General features: G+C 36.4%; 1 protein-coding gene across 6 annotated transcripts in view; it reads left to right on the plus strand.

Annotated features, from left to right (window-relative positions):
• The window catches only part of RAPGEF2 (Rap guanine nucleotide exchange factor 2), a 194,014-nt gene that overhangs the window by 83,682 nt on the left and 86,213 nt on the right, over positions 1 to 24,119 (plus strand). For 4 of the 6 annotated variants that reach the window (XM_069786196.1, XM_069786180.1, XM_069786188.1 and 1 more), the window contains exons 5-7: positions 14,835 to 14,910; positions 17,661 to 17,828; positions 20,555 to 20,572. In XM_069786196.1, coding sequence (XP_069642297.1) covers positions 14,835 to 14,910; positions 17,661 to 17,828; positions 20,555 to 20,572 — 262 coding nt within the window. The remainder of the gene's footprint in view (positions 1 to 14,834; positions 14,911 to 17,660; positions 17,829 to 20,554; positions 20,573 to 24,119) is intronic. The other 2 variants (XM_069786182.1, XM_069786191.1) reach the window with 1 other exon arrangement.

A 24,119-nucleotide genomic window follows, 5' to 3' on the forward strand; every position in this document is an offset into this window, starting at 1 on the left:
TTGTCCTCATCCAAGTGTGTCCTGATTAACTTAAGAAGGTAACATCTCCCAGAAGAAAATTTGTTAGGGATTTTGGCAGTTTTTTTTATTTTGACGGGTAATGCATGTGAGTATAATAGTGTGAGCAGAGCCCTTGGCTATGTACATGCATTTATACAGCTTTATGTATCCTGAAACATACTTCCAAATTTTTGTGATGCCTGGGACATGCTGTTTGGTGTGGCTTACATATATCTAACTGATGATCCATTTATATTTTGAATGGAGAACTGTCTTTGATCAATCTTTTCAGTCAATAAAATTATATTGATAGCTTGAATCACAATGATAAAATCCTTCTATCCGTATATGACCCTAATATCCTTTAGTTAAAGTGGCTGTTGCTGGCTGAAACTCAGAACAGAACAAAACTGGTGTTTTAACTGAAAGAGAGTGATCAATATACACAAATATTTAAACCAAAATAAATTTTGAATTTGGCTAAAAAGGTTGTTTGGGGTTTTTTTTCCCTGTGCAGGAAACTGAGAGTTTTAGAACAATGGATTTGAGGGAGGCTCTGGGTTGTACTTTTGGGAGCTGCTGGTTTAGTTATTTAAGATGCAGAGGGAGTTGATCAAGAGCTGTGCTGGGCTTATTGAGCTTTTCCCTGTTTCTGAGTTTTGCTTATGGCTGAGGATTTATAGCATCATGATTGAAACATGAAGACTATACATTAGATCTTTGTACAGAAAAATAAATCCCCAGGTTGTGGTTTCAAGTCTATTTAAGAAATTACTTGAAAATGCATGCTTTGGATTTAGTTTGCCCTCAGAACTCTCGCTCTTTAATAAAAAACCTCTTTTTTTTTTTTTTTTCCTGCTACTTGCTACTGCTGGATTTTCCCATGACCTGTTTGTTGCTTTATTATTTCTGTATCCAGCTAGTGCAGTTCTGAAGCCATGCTCGTGGCTCTTTAAAAGCTGGTGGGAAGGTATAGAGTATGGTATTGTTGTGGGCTGACCCCCACTGCTGTCTTGTCTTCTGTCTGGTTTGAATGCCTTAGTTCAGCATTTCAGTCCATCAACTGAAACTGAAGCATGAAAGGAGCGTGATCTTAGGGTTTAGTCTAGGAAAGGCTGAGATCATAAGCTGAAGAAAGGAGCTGGAAGAAGTAGTGGAGATGTCAGTCCATTTATGACCGAGTGTATATCTACCATGAAATACTCACAATGGATTTTAAGTAGACATTTAGAAAGTAATGCTAATTGCTTTGTACCATCTGCATCTATCTAAAAGATGGTGTATGTCCTTTTCAATGGACGTGTTCACTGTGACCTGCAAGCACGGAATTAGACTATCCCATTGCATGTGACTGGGATTACTTTTTGAGACTCAAACTACTGGAGAAAACAAAAGCTTGCTTACAAGAGGGAACATTTTGTTGGGAGTGCCTGATCTGGCCATCTACCTTGAATCTGTTCATCTCCCGGTGGTATCGTGGCCAGTGTTATCAGTGAAGCCTGGAGCTCGCTGATGTGTGGCATTGCCTTCTTCCTCGCAAGGTGCCAGAGGAGCTGGAGCTGCCACGGGTCTGTCCCTGAACTCAACTCCCTGAGGGCTGGCTGGCAGGGAGGGTATGCAGAGAGGGTTTCAAGCTCTTTGAGCCTGGCTTCTTCACTTGGATGCAGTCACAGTCAATCCTGGCTGTAGCTGAATTAGCTGAGCCATAAATTGACGGGGCCTTGTCTTGTCATGTCACCTGCTGTTACGGCAAAGTTCATGATGCAGAGCACATGCTACTTGTACCAGTAATGTCATCTGAAACTGTCCTTATTGTTTGCAGAAATTGGTGTACAGGTTTTTTAAATATGAATACTTAAAATGATTTTTACAGCTAAATGAGTTTGGTATTGCGTACATTTTGCTTTATCCCACCCGTCTCCTGTTGTGTTGCATAATTCAGGAGTTCACTGAGGTTTGAAATTGGTCGTCTTCCAAGTGTGCTGCCAGTATCTGAGGTGTTGGGAAATAGAAGAGGACACAGTTCCTAAATGATGAGATTGGGTGGTGTCTGGCGTTGTTCCTGTCAAAACAATTATTTCAACGCTACTGGAATTTTGTTCTTGCACAGCTGCTAAAATGTTAAGGGACTTAATCTATTACTCTGGAATCTTTTGAAAATAAAAATAGAAATCTAGCGTAGTGGGCCTAGTGCTACTAGGCTCTCTTCCAAGTTTGTAATGAGGAGATGAGAAGGTAACAACAAAGCAGAAAGTGTCAAATGACCTGAATAACTTTTAAGTGAGCCTGATTATTTTTGATTCCTCTTAAGGTGGGGGAGGTTTTCAGCGATGGAAATGCTTACGGTAGGAGAAAAGCCAACTTCAGAAGACCTCACAAATGCAAGCCTTGTACTAGTTTCTAGGTGTATGTCCTAGAGCTACAGACTTCTGTCTCTTTCCATATGAAAGACCTGGTGATGGACTTGAGATGGTCTGGATCACCTGCTGATGATCAGGTGCATTGGTGGAATGTTCAAAACAACTTAATACGCTTTCTGTAGGAGAGATACCATTAATTGATGGTATAGAGCCTGTAGATTCAAGAATCCTTGTTCTGGTCCAGTTTTTCATTGTTTCATATGCAGTAATTGTAAGCTAAGTCAAGATGGCATTTCCTGCCACTGTTGCTACATTTAAAAAAAAAAAAAAAAAATTGAAGTAGGCTTTTCTTACGTTGTGCTTTATTCAGGTCAATGGTGTTTATCTTCCCCATTGAAACCACAATTATGTAAAAATACTAAAAAGTTAAATGTATCTATTTTAATGATAAAGTTATGCTTAGGAATTTGTGATATGGAGCATAGAAACAAAGTATGTAACATTATAAATCGTAACCACTGCTTTTATGGAGAGTCCCACTTGTGAACTAATTTAAGTTATTTTTGCACTTGCTATATGGAATAAGTATAATCAAAATTTTTCAGTGTGATATGAGTATGGGATATAGCCAATGCTAAGGAAAAACAAAATCTGAGGCAGCATGGATAGTAGAATTTTTCTGTGTAAGCATGAATGTATCTTAATAGCTCGAAGTAACTGAAAAGGACCTTAAGGAAAAAAACTAAAATTAAGCAGAGTGGTTTAACAGACTAGATTCATGGGGGATAATCTTTTAGCAGAAAGCAAGCAGAGGAAAGGAGAAAATCCTTGGAGGTAGCAGATAAAGGAAATACAGTCTTTGACATCTATGAATGATACCAACTCTCACATCCCATTTTTTAAATGTTAGAAAGTTGGGGTTAAAATTATGGCTATTTAGTGTTGCAAAATGTGCTGAAATTGTGGTTTGTTGGTTGTTTTTTTTCCTGGGAATGTTTTAGAATGCTCTCTAGGATGGACGGGAAAAACATTCATTCCACTGAAAACTTGTTTTTCCTGAAGATGTTGACATATTCTCATTGTTGAAAAAGTTTGGTGCTGCTTAGTTGGTTTCTAAAGTGTGCTGCAGTGAAAGCTGACCTTGAAACAGAATGTTTTTTATTGCTGACTCTTCTCTTTAGCTTATTTTGTGTCTCGTTGGTTAGAGACACCTTTGTAATCCCAGCATTAGGGTTTCTAATGGAGCATGTCACAATTTGAAGTAATTGAGAACTTCTAATCAATCTTGGAAACATTGTTCATCTTTGCTTTTGCTTTTATTGCTCTTCCGTACATTATAATTATGTGATATTAATTTAATTTCAACAGTTCTCACTTATACTGGGATCTTCTTTGTAAAATTTCAGGCTTGATTTTAGTATTAAAAAGCTGCTATCTGAAATGATAATAAATTACTCGCATACAAATGGGGATATGGAAAAAATGGAGGGCTTTTTCTGAGAGGTTAAGGAGGGGTAAATTCTCTATGTAATAAAGTACATGGTTATTTCAAAGTTAAATGTGAGATCTCTTATACCTGGGTATTCACCACTGCTTATATTGCTAATGAAAGATACCTATCAGAAAAAATCTGTTACTTTTTCACAATTGATATTGCAGCTGGTGAGGTAACCTGTTCTGCAATCTCTTCCTTCTGATTTAAGGTTCCTTCTGATTCAATTTATTAGTATTTAAGGGTTTGAGTTTTAGTACAAACCTGCAAAATACCAGAAAACTCCTCGGTTACCTGGGAACTGCATTCTGAGATTCCTGCAGAGGGAAAGAGGAAGACCGTGGGTTTTTTACATGCTGTCAGGGTCTCTGAGCAAGTTTTATAAGTGTAACGAACTCAGAAGTTATCTGGTCATTGCTTACCCCAAAATAACAACAAAATGAAGTATGTGCAAAAATAGCATAAAGAATACCAAAGAAGGGGAAGTATACCCATGTGGAGGGAGGGGATGGGGTGCGCTGCAGAGCGAGGTGACGATGCTGGTCTAGGTATGGGGAAAAGACCATTTTCAGCAGGGTGGTGAAGTTTTCACAGCCTAGGGAGCAACATTAACTAGACAGAGAGGTCTGTTTCTATCTGAAATTGGAGATGATTTATTACCTCTGAATGATTATAGTTAGAAGAATATACAGAGTGGATGATCATGCTCACCAAAATTTGTGTACTCTACAGAAAAGTCAAGAGGTACCTTAAAGTCTATCCTGTGCTTACAAGTGCAAGACTTAGTCTTTTCTGATTTTTATATATATATATATTATTTTGTTTTTACGAAATGTCCAAGAAAATTCTTGAGGGAAGTCCAATATAAATGTGTTATGGGATGACTGTTCTGGCCTTTAGGTTTGGGGTATATGTGGGTAAGAGCCTTTTCTTTGTCTCATGTGGAACTCGGGTGATCTAAACTTCTACAGACTTATCTTTGCTGAAGGGCAATCTTGCTAAGGTAAAATAATGACTTTTACTTACTTACATATTTGTAGGACTGTAGAAAGGTTGAAGGAATCAAAAATATTGTTTTGACCATTAGCATGATTCTGCTACTATAATTCTCCTACATATAGTGTTTTTAACAAAATGTTATTCCATACTGTAGAAGAGTAAAATATCTGAGAGTTTTCTTTCAGGTTACGCTCAAATTTTTGGATGTTTCTGAAAAATAAATCCAGGGACACTAGGCATAGTATAATGTGTAAAGTGAGGGATAATTTATTTTCAAATTATAATCTAAATAGCTAAAACAAAATTATTGCTATTACTTCACTGTTTTAGTTTGTTTATTCTTTTACAGTTATAGGGCACTTATTACAAAGATATCTTGAATACGTCTATAGTGCACTAATAAGATTTATGGAAACTAGTTATTGAGGTCATATGTTTAGCCCTCCATGTGAATGAATTGGTTGTATTGAATGAGTTAGGCATATAAGTGGGGGTGGAAAACGTCAATATGTATGGTCCTACTTTACTACTAAAAACCTAGATGACATGTCAAGTTATTAATTTTTTGTTGTTGTTTTTAGTTTTTTAAAACGATGACAGTTTCTAATACCTTAATTATGAAAGTCTGTAGAGGGACTTAAAAAGCTTACTATATATTTTTCAAGGTAAAAAAACTGTCTTCATTTAGGATCTAACTTCTAAAGGCTTTGTATGAGGTTGGAAAAATACTCCTCTGTATTAATGAATTTCATGAATGTTAATAACCCAAACTGTTCAGACAAGGTCTTGCCTCTTAAGTAATGTTTTCCTACTACTTCTCATTCTTTGAGACCATTATGTAGATCTTGTGATGTCACAGTAATATCCATGGCAACACAGACGTCATTAAGATGAAGCATAAGCAAAGCTGTCTTTATTCAAATCATTTATTAAAATACTTTTTTTTAAAAAAAGGAATAATAATAAAAAAAGTTAGGGAAAAAAAGCCTTCATCTTTGAATGTTTTCCAAGATAAAATAATATGAGAACTTCTAATTTAAAAATAAAATAAGGAAAATTTTCTTTTCCAAATAAAGATCTTTTCTGTCAGCTGTTCTGATGAGGTACCTGCCTTCTACCTTTCCATACTAGAGATGCTGCAAAGTTGAGCTGCTGCAACAAGACAAATTTTGTTATTGCTACTTTCCAGTTTTGTTTATCTGTATATTTGTGTATATGGTTTATAAATACAGATCTTGAATTTCACAGGAAAATGTCGTAAATGCATTTCTCTTGTTTAGTGTATATGAAAGGGTCATAAAGAACTGTAAGTCGTATTCTTGTCTGAAAAGTATTCAAGTTCACCTGCTGCTATAAAGGCCCTGAGCATCTACCGTCATTTGCAGTAAATTTGCAAAAGAATTTGTTACTCTTTACAGCACTTTTTCAGATTGAGTTTTTAACCATTTTTAGCTTAACTTTAGTTTTAAAGTAACATTATAAAAAGCTAAAGTGAAAAGCAACAAATTTGAAACTTTACTCAATTTTTTTTTTTTTTTACATAAACTAGTCAAACTCGCTACCATACTCAGCCTTGTAACTAGGTAAAATTCTAAAATTAACCACACTTCTCAAAACAGTAGTCTGTACTAAAAGAAAAACTGTGTGAAGACCATAAGGCATATGTTTCAGGGCTTGACTGAAGGGACTTTCTCTGGAAGCAAACCTCCGATCTAGCTAATTTCAAAGTATTCACTGTGGGTTTTCCGGAACTTCTTTTGAAGTGCTTTCAGTAGTCAGCTATAAATTACCAGATTAATGCAACCTCTGATCAGGGTTGTATTTGCATAAGAAATAAAGAAATCCCTATGAGTGTTACGTAGATAAAGTACTATAGTCTGTCATCTCTAAGGATGCTAACTAAACATGTTCAAAATACTGAAGGAGTTTACTAAAGCTTTCAGCTGGAGTTCAAATTAACTTTCACATATTTTTAGCAGAAATTATTTAAAGCATTAATATACTATTAAACGTGCTTATCCTATAATTTTAGTGTCCTTCACACGGACCGGTTAGTTGTCAGGCATTCTCTGTCTGGCTTGCCGGGTTCTTCCTGACTTGACACCCTCCTGCTGCAGCACCGGGGTTATTGCCCTTGGCACCGTGATCCCTCTTCCCTCACAGGCAGCGAGTAGTTTTGGGCTCCAGGTCAAGAAAGGAGCTGCACTGATGTTTGAGGCTTTTTTTTCACTTGTAAAACACCTGCCCTCCCCCTTCCTCCCCCCCCCCCCCCCCCCCAAGTATTATTAAGTGACTTGTACTTAGCTGTGCTGTTGCGAGTCCCTTCCCTGACACATGAGCTGTTATATCTGAGACTGTAAACATCTAAGCTATCATATGACACTGGATAAGTCTAATCATCCTTATCCATGGTATGTAGTGAGCTCATGTCTCCAGGATTTGCAAACAGTGACAGGTCCGCGAATACCTCTTCAACTCATATTCCACTTGCCAGCATCTCAATTTTCCTTTCAACTGAAAAGTATTTCTGTAAAGCAGCTATTTAATCTCGCTTAAAAAAAAAAAAAAAAGCTGTAGATATAGTAACATTTTGAGAATTAAATAAGTTAAAAGAAAAAAAAAAATCTATTGATTATTTTGATATGCTGATGACCACCACATTTTAATTAAAAATAATATTTAACACAAGTCAAAAGCAGCTTGGGCTTCGCTTGCATATTTGCTTATTTTTTCAAAGAGACAGGCTCTTTCAAATGAGAATCGGAGAAGTCAGCCTATATTATACAGAAGATCAAATTATCTGATAGTGACCCTCTGTCCGTTAGCTGACAAACCCTTGCTTTCGGAGTTTCCTGTGTGCAGCTTTTAGCGCGGGGAAACCCGCCGCTACCTTCCCTCCCCGCATCATCCCCAGCAGAGGGCTGCTCACATTAGAGCTGCTCTGCATGCATGAAGGGCTCTGTCTTTTTTTCTGAGGGGTCAGAAAATGGCCATGCCAAATTTAGTTTTCGTCAGAACACTCCAGCGTTCCCCTAGGGATGGCTTGTGCGTGTGTACACACTTCTAAATTGTGACTTTAGGATTTTTCATCCCTCGCAAGGGCGAGTTGGGTGGAGGAACAGTCTGGGTTTCACAGCACATTCATGTGGAACCCAGCTAAACCTCGCTTGGTCAGAATGAGCCATTAAGAGGGACTGGTGTTTTCAGTTCTAATCTGGATGTACCGAAATGAAACACAGTGGGTTTTGGTAAAAAAAGATACAGGAGGAGGAACTTGACTGAATCCCTTACTATCTCCTGAAGCAGCAGGTAGAAAATAGTCCCTGGTTTTTTTCCATCTAGACATCTACTAAATACTGCTCTGTAATACTTAATTCAGGAATTCAGTGTGACTGGTTTGCTTTAGAACTAAATCTAACACATTTTGGTGTTGTTACAAGTTAAATGCTGATTATTACCTCAAGATTAGACTTTGGGATGTGTCAGAGACTGGACATTCTGCTCATGTTTGCTTCTGTATCATCAGAGAATAATTGATGCAGTGATGGAAAGCAGCTGCTGATCACAGCTGAGGTCACGGCGCTGGTATGAGGAAGCAGGCTGGACGTGCAGCAAATGACACGTCCGGAGGAATGGTAGCTCCTCTGACTCGGAGTTTGGGAAGTGGAGGGTAGAGGGAAGGTGGGAAACACAGTAGAGAGCACTTGAACGTAAATAGTAATGGTAGTAATAGCATTTGCAGGGTGGGTGCTACCCAAAAGCAAATGAAGACTCTTTGGCTTACATAACTTCAAATGCTAAATACGATTAATGCAATACCTCTATATTTCACTTTGGTAGTTTTCTGTGATTATCCTAAATGTAGATGTCAATTGAGTAAATGTAATTTTCACAAAAAGAGTTTGGAATTATTGGGTTTATGTAACTTAAGATCTGGTTTTATCATGAATGTGTCGAAAGCTTGAGAAACTGAACTCAACTAGGCGTAGCCTTGTGCTTACAGATTTATTCAGGTACGGTCTCGAAGAGAAGAGGACTGGTTTCAGGGAAGGCGAGAGAGGGAAAATATTTACTTTAATCTCCATGTATATTTAGATGTCCCACACTGGCAAATGCTGCACAGCAGTGATCTTAAGCCCATTGTACTTCCCATTTGAAAACTTCAGAACAAAGAAAGATTTTGAATATTGATTTCTAGAGTTTTGGCATAAATCATTGCAATGCTTATACATTACATTTCTACTTTTAATATATTGTAGACTTTTTTTAAAAGCAAAATATATATGGAGTTTATTTCCTTGCATGAAAGTACCATAGAAAATTGTAAGAACTTGAGAAACAAGAAAATGTGTTCATTTGTAGTTTTCCTTGCATTAGAACATGTCTAAATGCAATATGCTTTTTGACTTAGAGGAAATGCTAATTAAATAGACTTTATTCTAAACCAGCAGCTTTGTTCCAAATACTGCATTTATAAATACATAAAACTATAACAGAATTTTGCTGAATGTGCTGTAGAATGTGCACCATATAGATGACCGTATTTTGTGGAGCTTTCTTTGTAGAGACTTACATGTAGTTTTACTAAGATTTGTAATTTATATGTGAATTAATTATTACTTTAAGCTAATGCAAGGTCGTGAATATCAAAAGAAATAAAGCTTAAGATTACATTATAGGGGAAAAACTAAATTTTTGTATGTCCTTTTTGAAAAACAGCTGTGACTAGTGAAATTGGGTTTTGTGTGAGTGATCTCTGATCTTTAAGAGGAGGGAAGAAAGGGGCTTCTTATTGAAAAACCTTTTCTTGGTGTTCGTTGTCAGTGGAGTTTTCTTCAGATTCTGCATCACTTTTGATGAATACGTTTACATTCCAGTGCTGGGAAATAACTTTCCATTTGGGAGCTGGGCTGAGGTGAAAACAGGAATGTGGAGGCCTCGGGCTGAATGCTGATAGGGAAATGTTCCCTCTTCAGTAGCGGCTGTCTCTGCTGCAAGCTTTGAAAAGAGCATCTGTGTGCGCGTGTACAAGTATGTCTGGGGACCTGGGGAAATGGATGGGTCACGTCTGGAGAAAACTGTGTTGTCCTCCAGTGTCATGATGATAATGGAAAGGACAGAACGAGTCACCCTCAATACCTGGAAGTTTCTGAATGTCTCTGTGTGTAAGTGCCAATAAAAACTAATGTGTTGCTTGTAGCTTTAGGTATTTCATTTAATTGAGGTACTTTGTTGTTTTGTTTTATTAGTAAATCTAATAAATTTGAAAGGGAATAAAGGCAGGCTGTGGTCTTAAATTATTTTATTTTGCTGTTTGTTAGCCACTGACATATTTGCACTAATTGTAGGTTTATAATTGTAAAGGTTTTTTTAATGAGAACTGAAAGAGTAAATTTGGGAAACATGGAAACCCTTAGCTTTCACTTAAAACTAGTCTTCTATTAACTAGCATGGTGTAAATTGCAATACATCTGTTCTTTATCTAACTGTCTGTGTTTTGAGTGTAACAAGTTATGAGATAGGTATGTGGTATGGTACATTTAGGGAGAAAGGAACTGTCATCTACAGTCAGTGTAAACTCAATTTTAGAATGCCTTAGAATGGAAATGAAGTTGTAAATTACTTGTATGGATTAAAATACCTGCTTTTAATACATATACAGTGAGCAAAAGGGTTTTTTAGTACTAACAAATTTATTTGGAAATAATGCTTTTGAATAGTCAAGTGGGAAATTAGACTTTTGTCAATTGCTTCAGGGAATAGTATAGTTAGGGAGCAGTTGCTTGGGGACAATATCTAACCTTCTAAGAGTTAATTTTTTTTTTATCATCCATTTTCAGAATTGCTACTGTAAAGTAGATTCCTGCAAATAAAATTGTTTTGTGTATCTTTAAGTTTTTTTAAAAAGTAGATTTATGTCCACATCATGCATTCAGTACTTTTTGGGGGAATAAAAGTAACTCTGATAGAGAAGGACTTGAGAAATGAAATTGCCTCTAGGACAGATGCTGAGGAGAGCATCTGTGAAGTTTAATACTCAAGGAACCTCAAGTCAGAGCTTATGTGGTAGCCCGGAAAAAAGTGTTGGAAAAGCTGCTGCAAAACAAGGTTCTTTGGGGAATTTAGGTGAGGAAGCAATAGCCTAACCAGGCAGACTTCTGGCTATCTAAATTACTGTTACAATCTCTGCATCCCATATTGACAGCCAACATTGCAAAGATAACTTTAAACTCCCTTAGCTTCCTTTGGTGAAATTCTCATATGCACGTCACAGATTTAGAGAAAATAGTTGCAAAGCTGGGATTTTTCTCAGGTGTATCACTGACTTAATAGTTGCAAATGAGCTATTTTTAGGAGTTGAAATTAATAAGGGTTAGGTAGGAAGAGAAGATTTTTCTCTTTATGTATCAAGACAATTTTGATTGAAATTATTAAGGAATGATATGATACAACCAAATGTGAAGTGTATATTATGTGAAATACTTGATTGCATTTTAAAAACAAAAATGTAGTTTGACCTTAAGCTCCATAGCGAAGTCATATATCCACAGGCTTATTTCACACTACAGTAAGGGAAGGAATAAATTTGTCAAATTCAGTCCATTGAAACCTGCTAATAAAGGCTCTCTACATTTTACTTTAGCTAGCTAGTGCTCACGTAGACCATGTATTTTGTGATAAATTTGGGTAGTCAAACTCACTTTCTATGGGAAGTCTGGCATCAAAATTTGGAAAGAACAGTGTCTAGCAAAAGTTATTGAATAGAGCTGGTATTATGAAGATAATCTGTCAGCCCTTCCACTGAAACTTTATTTGCCACTGCTGTTTCTGTGCTATACCTAGCATCCCTCAAGCCAGCTTGCATGCCAGCTTGTGGTCCCTTGTATGAAGTTCTTCTCCTGGTATTTTATAAAAGGGTTTACAGCTTGGGCTTTTTGATCAGCTCAGTGAACAGACTGTATTATGTGTTGGGTATTTGCTTCTTTTTATTGCTTACTAATGTTTTAAATAACTTGTTTTCAATTAAATCAAGTTTGGTGTCTTCCCCTCCCTGGTTACTACAGCCAGAGATTTCAGGTAGAGAAGAGTGTCACCGAAGTCCTTTTTTGTTGGTCTTTGCTTTTTGCTTGTGTGAAGCTCTGACAAATTATTTCTGATAAAACTTATTGACTTGGATATCAGTGTTCTGAATTGAAACAATGGGATTGGTGATGCACTAAGATCCCAGTTGTTTCTCAAAGTTGCATGTTAACAGGTATTTGTGTGACTGTGTGTAGGTATTGGAGTGTGGTTCTGCAACAGATAGTATGTAATACTGTGATGGATGTTCTACCACAGTCAGAGCTGGACACTTCTGAAGTGCCCGGACATAGTGGACAGTCACAAGTTTCCTAATTTTCACTGGTTACGTGAATTCCTCACTGATGATGAATTTTCAGCAGCAGATTGGAAGTCAGGAGTTTTACCTGGCATGGCATATCTGAGAAGAGAAAGGCAACACTTGAAAGGTCATTTAACTTTCTTCTGCCTTGATTTACTTGTCACAATACTTCACAAAGATTACAGAGTTTGTTTGCAGCCTGAAGTGCCTTGTGATCTTTGGTCAAAGATAATATATACGTGTGATGTGCTGTCTGCTCTGATAAGTTCTGTGCTGTCATAGGAATCTGAGCAGTACAGCAATGATGTGGTTATTTGCTGCGAGAACCAGTGTGTTACTGGGAACAGAAATCAAGAATTTTCTTTACAGTAATTCAATGCATGCCTTCTGTCTTAATATGTTGACTACTGTTCCCTTGTGCTGAAGGGTAAAATCCAAACAAGTTACTCAAGAATAGAAAAGCACATCCAAAACACAGCTTTCTTTTTTTACTGTGTTTGCTAAAGCTTGAAACTTTTGGATGTCAGCAGTGATTAGCAATGGGCAGAAGTTTAAAGTTGATACTTAGAGACAGCAATAGAGGAAGAAGAAATGGTGGAGCGGAAAGATGTATATGCATTTTCTGTTGAAATTAGTGCTTGCTGTGAGGCTAGAAAATAGGCTGGCAAAAAATACAGCAATAGTGTATTCTAGACCTAAACCAATGGTTACAAAGAGGGGGACAAGAATCTGCAAGAGAAGAGGGAATATTTCTGTGTTTGTTTTCAGTCAGAATATTAAATAAGTTGACTTGATAATCACCATTTTTGCATTGTTGTTTTTCAATCAATGAGTTGATTTACTTTCTCCTTTCCCCTTCCTTCTCTTTTTTAAAGGAAAAACTGTGTGTATGGATCATGTTAATGACCAAGAAAATAAGTTTCTCACTTTTGCAACAGTCTAATGAATCAAACTAGTGGCTTCGTATTCTGGTATCTTTAAGAATAGTTGAAAATGTATAAAATTCAAGATGGCATTGTAGAGTAAAGCACCCTCTGTTTTGTTGCTGGACTATAGGAGGAAGCATGTGTTTGCCTCTAGGAAAATACACGTTTTGTTGAGAGACTTCTTTATTGAATGTTTCTTTTCAAGAGGCTTAGTATTCTGGAAATTTTTTTCTATTGTAGAAGTCCCATGTACCATTAAATGCGATTATTATTTTGATGAATAAGCACAGCTGGCATTTCTTTTCAATATCTGACTGCCTTCTTTTTGAGCTATAAACGTGCTGTTGTCAAGAGATTAGCCTTTGGGGTAGCGAGTTAAATTGTTCATTTCTACAAATCGCCAGGTGGGACAGGCGAAGAGATATAAACTGGCTAGATATACTTTTCTGAATGGTATAGGAACTTCTTCAGTTTGCTTGTTATGAAATAAACCTTAAAAAAGCTACTTTTCACAAACATCGTACCTTAAGTGTGTCACTGTGACTGTGCAGTACAGGATTGGTTAAAATTCAGATTTCACAATTTTATTGAGTCTGGTTTGTTTTTTATAAAATAGCTGTTGCCCTGTGAACTTCAGATAGGAAGGTTTCCCGTGCCTGTTGCACAGTACCAGGTTGAAGAAAGGGAAAGGCTAAATAGTTACTTGGCTTTTGGCAGATTTTAGGGCAGGCTTGTTACAGCAGGCTACAAGAGGGGTCCTGAAGTTCCAGCCATTTTGTCAGCTGTCCTGCCTTCCTCTCTGGAAGGGAAAGGTCTGACCTTGACCTGACAGGCTTAAATATTAACTACCTGGAGGGGGAAGCACACACCCCAGAAACAAACTTTAGCTGGTTGTCTTTTCTTTCCACTCTGATGGAGTATGATTAAGGATTTAACCATAGAGGTCTTGTATTTCACTGAATTATGTACTGGTTCTCTGCACTCCACCTTTACCACTGCATTTTAAGGATTCTTTGCAGTTAAGCCTGCAGAGACACACATTCATTTAATACAGGCAGAGCACTTGAGAAACTGAAACTAAAATAACTTCCTATTTTATCCTATAGGAAGCAAAATAGTATCATGCTTAATTATTGCACTAAGGTGGGAATGTGTCATGAAAGGCAAAAACCTCTTTTTCCTCATCTGTTCAATTTGGGAATACTCTTAGGTTCAGCATCCTTATTTTGTTAATTTATTTTAAGTAAAAGAGCTAATTGAAGTCGATCAGCCTGTTCATTCTTTCCTTGGTATGCTAGTTAGCTTTCTTCATAGAAATGCAGATAGCTTAGTTAACTTAATACTGTAATGTCAGAAGATACTAGATTAAACTCTGTAATGTAGTTCAGAATCAACCATGCATCTTCAGTAGGCAGCACTTGATTGACACTTGTTTTAGTGTTAATAGAATTATTTAGCAAATAGTCTTGATAAACTGTGTGAATACAAAATACACAGCTCTTTGGTGTGCTTGGGTATCAGTTACTTGTCGAAGGACATATGTGTGAAACTTGTACTGTGCAGAGGTATGTACACTTTTTTCTATGCTTTACAGTATCTGGAGAAGATGCAAATATGCTTTTGAATTGTGTTATAGCTCTGATTTTTGTTCTGATTGAAGTATTTTTGTTCTTCAGTTTTGGCAAGCGTTCTGCAGGAAGCTTCAGGCGTGGCTGTGAATGCATTGTTTTAGAGCCATCTGAAATGATTGTGGTAAGAATATTTTCATTCAGTTGCTTTCAAATTTTACAGACCAACTTTGGTAACATTTCAACTTCCAATAAAACTTGAAGTTTTCTGTTTTGCATGTGATCTTTTTATAAATCTAAGATGTCATACGTAACTTTCTTGCCATTCTTTGCACACATACTTGCATTGTTTGAATGATAAAGGCATCCTTTATATTGTTGTTACATTTACTTTTGCAGATTTCTTGTAAAACTAAAGTTTTCTCATGCTAGCAGAATAGCAGAACAGTTTGGGGTTTTTTTGTTTTTTTTGTTTTGTTTTGTTTTTTTTAAAGCTGCTTTATTCTTATAGGTAAGCATAGATGCTTTAGTATTAATCTCAGGTTAGCTTAAGTAATGAATGTTTGATTGAATTTAAATTTATTCTCAGCTCTCTGAGGTTTTAAGAAGGAGCTTGAACATTATAAAATTCTACCAACTTTTCTGGGTGAAGGTTGTTTTGTTAGCAGTATCTGCTCTAGTCCAGTGGCAGAACAGCATCATCTCTGAGGGTTCGCAGGCTCAGAAGTTTTTAGTTGCCACTTCAGGGTGCATCATCTGAATGAATGCACAGTCAGCAGGCTAAATGGTTTTTTTTTCCTCTGTCACTGAGATAGCAATCAGTTCATAATACAGGCATGACAATTATCTAAGCCATATGTAGATGATAGTTGTAGGCTGTGACACTAAACATTTTTTTCCTAAAAAGTGACAGTTTCTGTAAAACTTGCAGAAGCTCAGGAAAATGTGGTATAGCTTAAGTCTTGTAGAAGAGATTAAGTTACTTGTTTAAAGTTGATTGGTAAAAAAAGTAGCTTTTAAACTTACCTTCACGCAAATGTAGGCATGCTTTTGTGGGTTTTAAGCTCTTTGTGATTTCAGATAAAGATGATTATGTAACGGTAGCTTGTTCTGTCGGATGTTTGATGATATATCTCCCTCTTCCAATTCTAAATAAGAAAATCATCTTAGGAAGCTAATGCAGTGTAGTAGGAGACACAGAGGCATATGTGAGAAATGCCAATTGCTTTTCTGCTGTCCCTAACTAAAGCTCTCTGTAACTTTACTTGGTAAAGGAGCAGCAACTCAACAGCAGCCCCTTATGCCTCCCCATTTACCCCTATATTGGCCCCCTGATTTGTCTGACTGCTTTGTGTAACTCGTATCTGACCACAAGTTTGGGAAACAGTTTATTGTTCTGGATTTGGTCTCTAGAAGTATACAATTTAGTTGGTGGTAGCTGTGGAGATGGCTGTCTCTCTCTCGTGCATTCCTTGGTAAGTTAAAAGGGAGAGTGATATAAAAATAAGCAGAGGGGAAGGAGATGACTAAACAACAAGATCTTCTGGACTGATGGATAGTGTTGGGTCAGGGGCAGATACTCCCACACGTGTTGCCTTAGTCCAAAAAAACCAGCCTCTAGAGTTTTGGGAAAGCTGAAATTGAACGCTTAACTTCAATCCAGCCTTTCAAAGGAATAACTGTACCTTGAATAGTAAGAATCCCATCCCCAGAGTCTGTCGGGCTCAGTAACTTTCAGTCTCAGGGCTGGATGAGGTCATTCTGTGGGGAGGAGAAGCAGGAGAGGTGTAGGGTGTGAGCGTGACTATCAGACGTGAAATAGATACTTGGTGGTAAGGGGGTAAGCATTACCAGCTCTTCCTGGGGACCCACGAAGTGTGCTCATCCCCTTGTTATTAGTACACTGAAAGTTGTATTTAGTGACGTGAGCTGACAAGTACGTGACACTTCTGACACAGATATGCTGCAAATTCTTAGGAGTGTTTTGTCTAATACTTCTTTTCCTTGTTGAAAAATATGGAGGAACGTTGCAAGGTGCCTTATAAGCTTTTCTCTACGTCTTCAGAAATACTGTTTATCCCTGGGTGGTGGAATTGAATAGAAGGAGGAGTTAACTGAATCCCCATACATAGCTAGTGCTGAAAGCTGTTTGGTTTTTTTTTCCTCATTTCCCTGTTAGTGTCGAGTAAGGTTTCAATTAGTAGGGTGAACATAGAAAAGATGTTGATTTTCAGCCAAATTACTGTAAAAAGATTGTTCTCTTTCAGGAAAACCAGATTTCCTAGTTCAAATATTTTCATTGCAGTATCCTGTTGTGTAGTAATTTAGGACTATTACTCTGAAGACTCTGAAACTGAGAAGACTTATTTTATATTAGGATATACCTAATAGGTATTTTTTATTCTCCCTGTTGTTGTTTTGAAGTGATTTGTTTTTGTGTAAATCCAGTCTATTAGAAATCCTTCCTTATGCCCTCAAAATATTGGAAGCATACAATAAAACCAGTGCTGCCTATTGAAGACCAAAACCTTTGCCATAGGTTGGTTAGGGAGGATTCCAAGTGACAAACAGAGGTCAGTAGGAAAACTACCAAGTGCTCCTTCATACCAGTTTTCTTTTTGCAATGTATTGAGTAGTGAAATGTTTGTATTTGTGCAAGAGTAAGAAGTGGGGGAGGAAGGGAGAATTTTTCCTTCTGTCATTTTTGGAAAGTGGTCATATTCAGTGATGCTGTTCATACCAGTGTTGATTTTTTGGGGTTTTTTGTTTGTTTATTTGTTTTTTTTTTTGAGTAGTGGCTTCACTCATAGTGCTGAAAATACAGGAGATTCAAAAAACACCAGTCAGCTTTGAAAATAGGATTTGTTGTGTTTCTAATAAGAAGAAACATTTTTATTTCTTGTTGGAAATGACACTTTCTTGCATCTTTTTTAGGTTGATTACATGGATGAAAATGAGGAGTATTTTCAGCGTCAAGCTTCTCATAGGCAATCTCGAAGAAGATTTAGGAAAATCAACCAAAAAGGGGAGCGACAAACAATTATTGATACTGTTGACCCTTATCCTGTGGGGAAGCCACCTCTACCTAGAGGTTACCATACGGTAAGCTGTCTGTATTTGTGGTTCACAAAAACATAAACAGGAAAATTATTGAAAAGAAAACAAAATGGCTAAACTTTGTGGTATCTTTAAAGAAGCATGCTTCTGATGGGAGGTTTCTGCTTAAAATATGGCTCCATCAGTATGCGAACATGTGTGCAGCTTGCATCTTAGTTCAGAGTTGAAAGCACGTTTCTTATGACTGTGAATGTCATGTATTATTTCTTAATGTTCTAGTCATTATTTGAAATTGTGAAAGAAACTATGTTCTGATTTCCGTTTGATATTAAGTTATGGTACAAATAGTTTAGTGTACGGTGTTAAAAGGTCAGTTAGTGAAGCACTCATTCATGTATATGATAACAGTTGTTGCCTGAGAAGGACTGTGCTGCATTGCAGTAGGCCAAATTATTGGATTAAATCTGTCATTTCTTTTTGGTATCTAGAACTTAAGTGTCAAATTACCTGTTTCTAGTGTCTGCCTCAAGAGCCCTTTATACTTGGGTTTCAGTGAGCTACATAGTCTGCCCATCATCAGGGAGATCATTTGGTCATTCCACTCGATTTCTTTTTTTGGGAGGTAATCTTACATGTTGAAAGTTTCCAGGCTTTCTCCTGAGATGAAAATAAACTAATAATTAAAACTTATTCTACAAAATATTTTATATGGCTTTTAAATTGAGAAAAGCTCCTTTAGATTAATATGTTTGTTTGGTATTGATTTCAACTGTAAGCAAAATACTGGAAAAGCGGTTTGTCTTTGGCTCTCATTTATTTGTTTAAGCCCCCAAATCTGCTAGAACCATAAAGGCATGGGCATAAATAACTTTGTGGATATTTAATCTTATTGAGTTCATTGGGCTGAATTTTGCACAGTGTAAGCCACATGCATATAAATTCACAGGATTAGAGCTTTAATGTCTTTAAAATACTGTCTTTGATCCAATGCAATTGTAGATTTTTTTCCATTTTTCCTTCTTTATCCTTATTCCTTGACTTGTTTGCCAGTTCGCTATATATTCAGTGTGTGTCTGTAAGTGTGTAGATGTTTGATTACATCTGTTAATTATACAGGCTTTTCCTCATGAGTTGAATAATTACATTTTATGCCAACAATTTGTTTTTGTTTATACAACAGCTTTTAATGGTTTAATTTTCAGTGCAGTTTTAATTGCCTCTAAATTTAATACAGATTGAGCCAGTTCACTTGGTTTGAAGATGAAACATTTTACTAGTCTGTTTTTGAAAAAATAAATACGTTGTATTGTACTTTGTAGGAATTACAGGAAGAATTACTTTTGTTCGTATTACTTAGATGTGTACGTTGTGCTTAGCAAACAGTTCTAGTGTTATTTTTATCTAACTCTAGAAGGGCAGAATTTAGATCACACACAGTGCTATTTGCATTCGTAGGTCCTTGCCTGTTGTATAAATTTCACTTTAGGTACGCCTAATGAGTTTTTGTAAGCCTAACTGGTACTAAGAGCAAAAGCCCATTGTGTGCCATTCTGTTGTGCGAGTTCATAATGATTTTGTGTATGTGTTGAGAAATTCATTGCAAGTGAGATTTCATATTGAGTTGGAAGAGATTGCCAAATAAACTGTAAAATTTGCAATAATTACAGTCAAATGTTGCTTTAAAAAGTGTAATATGATGCATATGACTGACTGTTTTTTGTTTTTGTTTTTTTTGTTGTGTTTTTTTTTAAATTTTTTTTCCCCCAAAGCATATAGAGTCAAGTAAGCTCAACTGAGTTTTACAATGTAGTCAAGACTCTCCATGCTGTCCCATTCTCTCCTATTTTTACAGTATTTGGTGATCTTGTATACATTGTTCTCATTCAATTCTACTAGCAATATTATTTCTATTGCTTTAACCATACATGTTAAAGGCTGCATTGTCTTTTCTTCCTTCTTATTTTCTGTCCTTTGACCTCATTTTTTTGGTCTTAATTTCTTGAGAAATTGACTGAAGAAAGCAGGGGGTTTTTTGAAACACATAGGAATTCAAAGCATATAGCACATATCTTGTGGGCTTGTTGCCCATCCATTCTTTGGTCAGCATCTGTCAGGGTCTCATCTTTGGTTCTACTTCTTAATTTTGGATACATAAAGAAGCATTAAAAAAATGCAGATGTTCAGATATTGCAGTAAATAATGTGTTAAATTCAAATTGAAAAAGGATTAATATGATGCATTTGTTTTCAAGTTTGTTCTTCCTTGTGGATATCTTCTGGTTTAGGTGTTAGGTACATGAGATTCAAAGTAATAAAGCTGCTTTGATAGCATCCTCAAAATCTTCACAAAATATGTAATTTCCTTATATTTTGTTTAAATCTGTAGTTACCATGTAGAATGGTTTGGTTTGGGTTTTTTTTTTTTTATAAATTATTAATGCTTTATTTGCAGTAGTCTCTGAATGCTTTTCTTCAGAAAGGTCAAACAGTATTTTCTGAAGAAAGTTTTCTATATCTTTGTGAAAACATAGAGCAAAATGTAGAGCTTAAATGAAGATGCATGGCTGTGCTTTTCAAGAATTAAAAATTAAATGCAGTGCTCTCAGTTGTGGCATGGCTTTCTGCAATAAAGTCAACTTGTAGGGGATGGTGGACCCTCACTAACATAATTTTAACATTATCTTCATAGTGGTGGAATGTACTATGGCATGTCTGATAATGTTCATCTTTTCCTTTCCTCCTATATGGCATTCATTTCATTTTGGCTCACAGGAATGCACTAAACCTCAGGTATTGTAACTTACTGTGTATGGTCCACTAACAATTTACTTGTGGGTTTGCAGTGTGGTATCATAATACTGATGCAATGTTATGAACTAAAATTGCCTCCCAGCCTTTTCTTTGATACTTGAGCAATCTCACTATGATGTTAAAGTACTAATGTAAATATGGAATTTGGTGACAGCATGATGTCTCTTGCGCAGCTTGATTGACCTTTCTTCCTTGCTTTGATGTCCTGTGATTTAGAGAAAATGGAGAACAATAGGCAAAGGGTATATACAAAATATTTAGTGTTTGACAGACACTTTACTCAGGTATCTCTTCCATGACATGGAGGACTTAATCTTTGATTTTGATTTAAAAATAGCCCCCCCATCACTGTTTAGTACCTGTATGTCAGCAGAGCAGTAACCTATGGTTACTAAAATACTATGTCTAAGAGTTATAATGTGCTTTTCAAATTACGATGGGAATTTGAAATACTTTGTAGTATTCTGATAACTTACCCTAATTCTTGAAGGACCATTTGAAGTGACATCTGATGTTGGGTATCGTACTTAGGCATGTTACTTTTGGAACAAGTGTTGCTGATTTCTAGGGTGATGAAAATAGAAACTTCATAATGTACGGAAATAAAATGAATGTGTCCTATCAGACTGATAAAATGGCATTCTTTTTGCTACCATCTGTAGTTTGTTAAAATGGATCTATTCTTTTACAGGGAAGAAGAAAAATCCTGATAAGTTTAGGTTGAGCCGTTCTTACTTGAATCTGGAAAACCTTGTTCAGATTTTTTTTGATAGAAAATTTTTGCTTGTGCTTCTAATGTGTCAGAAACTGTCTTTAACTTAGATTAGTGTTAACACCTCTTTACTTAATAATAGAAATTGGATTTTAACTTCTGAATATGGATTTTCTTTCTGTGTTTACGTATACTTAAGGCTACTTAATGTTTTCAGTGAAAAGGCCTTGTTTTGGGTGACTTGACTGAAAGAGTGTGGACCCTTTCTCCTGAGAATCTAAATCACTTTTCTTCTGCTTTAGGCTGATTTTTTTTTTTTTTTAATTAACTTTAAAATAGAATAGTCACCTATGCAGTGAATTTAAAAAAGGATAGACTTTCTTGTACTATCTTACTGCCAATAAACTTTGTGGCTGCTTCAGTGCATCTGTGAAGAATTGATCATGCCCAGTCTAAGTGTTGCTGAGCTGGTTATTATGTATATAATGAATGACATATTTATTGTAAATTAACAGAAGTTCATAAACAAAAAATAACTTTGTCCAAAATAAGATACTGTTCTTTAGTGGCCCAGAGGTTACAAGTTGTAATTTATAACTCCCTGGTTTGTGATAGTCTCTCCTGTGCCTTAGACTTTATATGTAAACAGAGATGTGGGCTTTTACTAGTCTGTACCATAAGTCTTTACTTTGCTAAAGGCAAAATATCAAAGCTTACTGGGGAATATTTAGAGAGATGCAGGTAGGCCTGTAAATAAAACGCTGAAACACCCGTGAATAGCCCTGAACAGAAAGTATAGTGCGTGTTTTTTTTACTCTGCAAGAATCCATCCAGATTTGAATTAGTTAACAGGCCTCTGAGAATTGCTGCTAGTGCATCCTCAGCCGGGCTTTTTAAAGCCAGCTGCTGAAATCCCTGCAAAAGGTCTCTCTGCCTTTAGTAGCCTTTCTTATCCCATTCAGCTTGAGATTCACGTAAGGTGACAATCCGTTTATCCGGTGTCGGAAGAAAAAGAGCAGTGGGCCCGGAGCCATCAATAACCCCTGCTTCTTCCCCAAGTTACAAGCATGTAACAATTTTATCCTGGCACACTGTGCTGTGGAGCCAGTCATCCTGCCGATCTGTTAAGGGCAGACAAGTATTGTCCTTCTGGATTTTATTTGAAGGAGGTAACTGAAAATTTGAATGAGAAGAGGGCTGGAAGTGAAACCGTTTCTAATATCACTGAGTCAAGTCTTATCTGCAGCCATGACTCCCTGAAAAAATGAGGGTTTTTTTCTAGCTTTTTTTAATACATACATATTTTAAAATATTAGAACCTGCTCACTTAGTAGCAAATTGTAGAAACTTTGCTGCCTGCCCCATCTTCTTTTATAAGTAATAGTTAGTGCAAAGCATCAGCAAAGTAACCTTTTTTTTTTCCTGGTACCGTTTGCATTCACGTTGTCTGCTGAGAGTCTGAAATTCCTGGATTGAAAATTTATGTCCAGATTGTTCGGTTTCCTGAAACAAATTTGCCTTTTCCTTTGTCTGAAAAATTACATTTTTAACAACCAACAAAGCTGTTGTATGTTATATTTCTACATATAGGAAGGATTTAAAAAAATACGAATTTTAAACTTTTCTGCCTGAATTTGGTGCGAAAGCCTAGTTGTTTTCCTTTACTCAGCATGTGTGGCTACTGAAGTGATGTGGAAGTTCACAAGATGACAAGCAGTTTTTTCTTGTGGCATATATATTAGTTGAGAATTCAAAAAAGCTGATTCTATTTTAGGACTTTGTTGCAGATGTCCAGTATAATTTGGGATGAGACTTAAAGAACAGCATAATACAATTGCTTCTTTGCATGTGTATTTATGTTTATTTTGTAAAATACATACTGCTGGATGTCTTTCCATGGACCACTGCAAATGATCATGAAATACCTCATATGTACTTGCTTCTCAACAATGTGGACTTCACAATATTGTGATATACCTTGCCATAATGTATTCTTGTTAGCATGTTGTATTCTGCATAGTAAATTGATGTCAATATAGTAGTGTACTTAGTCATCTTTATTACATATAGAATTTCTGTCATTTTAGTTTGAATCGGTAGGAACAGTTGTCAGATACCCTATCTACAAGAAATCAGTTTAAAGGAATACTGTCAATCTTTCAAGCCTGTAAATAGCTGTAGCTTTTAACGTTCATGATGATTTTTAGGATTATCTAGCACTTTCATTCTAATACAAGTTCACTTAATAAAACAAAGTGAACCACAGAATCAATCGTGAGTATTCACACACACACACAAAAAAAAGGGGGGGGGGGGGAGCAGCCTGCTTTTAGGAAGAATGAACAACATCTGAGCTAATTTGCCAAGTCTAGGAAAAATTATTTGAGGGGCAGTGAACAAAGAGGTGTGGACACACTGAAAGCTTGACTTTATACAGAGGTATAAAGGATGTGGAGAGGTTCTGGGGAAAAAACAATTGTTTAAAGATCCTTGACCCTGGAAGTGTTAAGCAAGTTTATTTACAAAGGAAAAAAGGCACAGAAAAACTACTGGGGATCGTAGTCAGGTACACTTGATCATCAAAATGTTTGGGGAAGCAGAAAGTTTGAAGGTTTTGGCTTTAGAGGCTTGTATGAGTTATGGTAGCCGAACCTATTTAAATAGATTTAATTTTTTAACTTGATGCTAACTTAGTTTTGCCCCAGATAGAGGAAAAATGTGAAGAGCAAGCAGAAAGGAAGCCGAGATGGTTCTGTTACGTGGCATATGCAAAATGAAAGCAAAAAGGTCACCTCACTTAAATAAAAATTGAAC

Source organism: Haliaeetus albicilla, chromosome 1, assembly GCF_947461875.1.
Source record: "Haliaeetus albicilla chromosome 1, bHalAlb1.1, whole genome shotgun sequence".
Lineage (NCBI taxonomy): Eukaryota > Metazoa > Chordata > Aves > Accipitriformes > Accipitridae > Haliaeetus > Haliaeetus albicilla.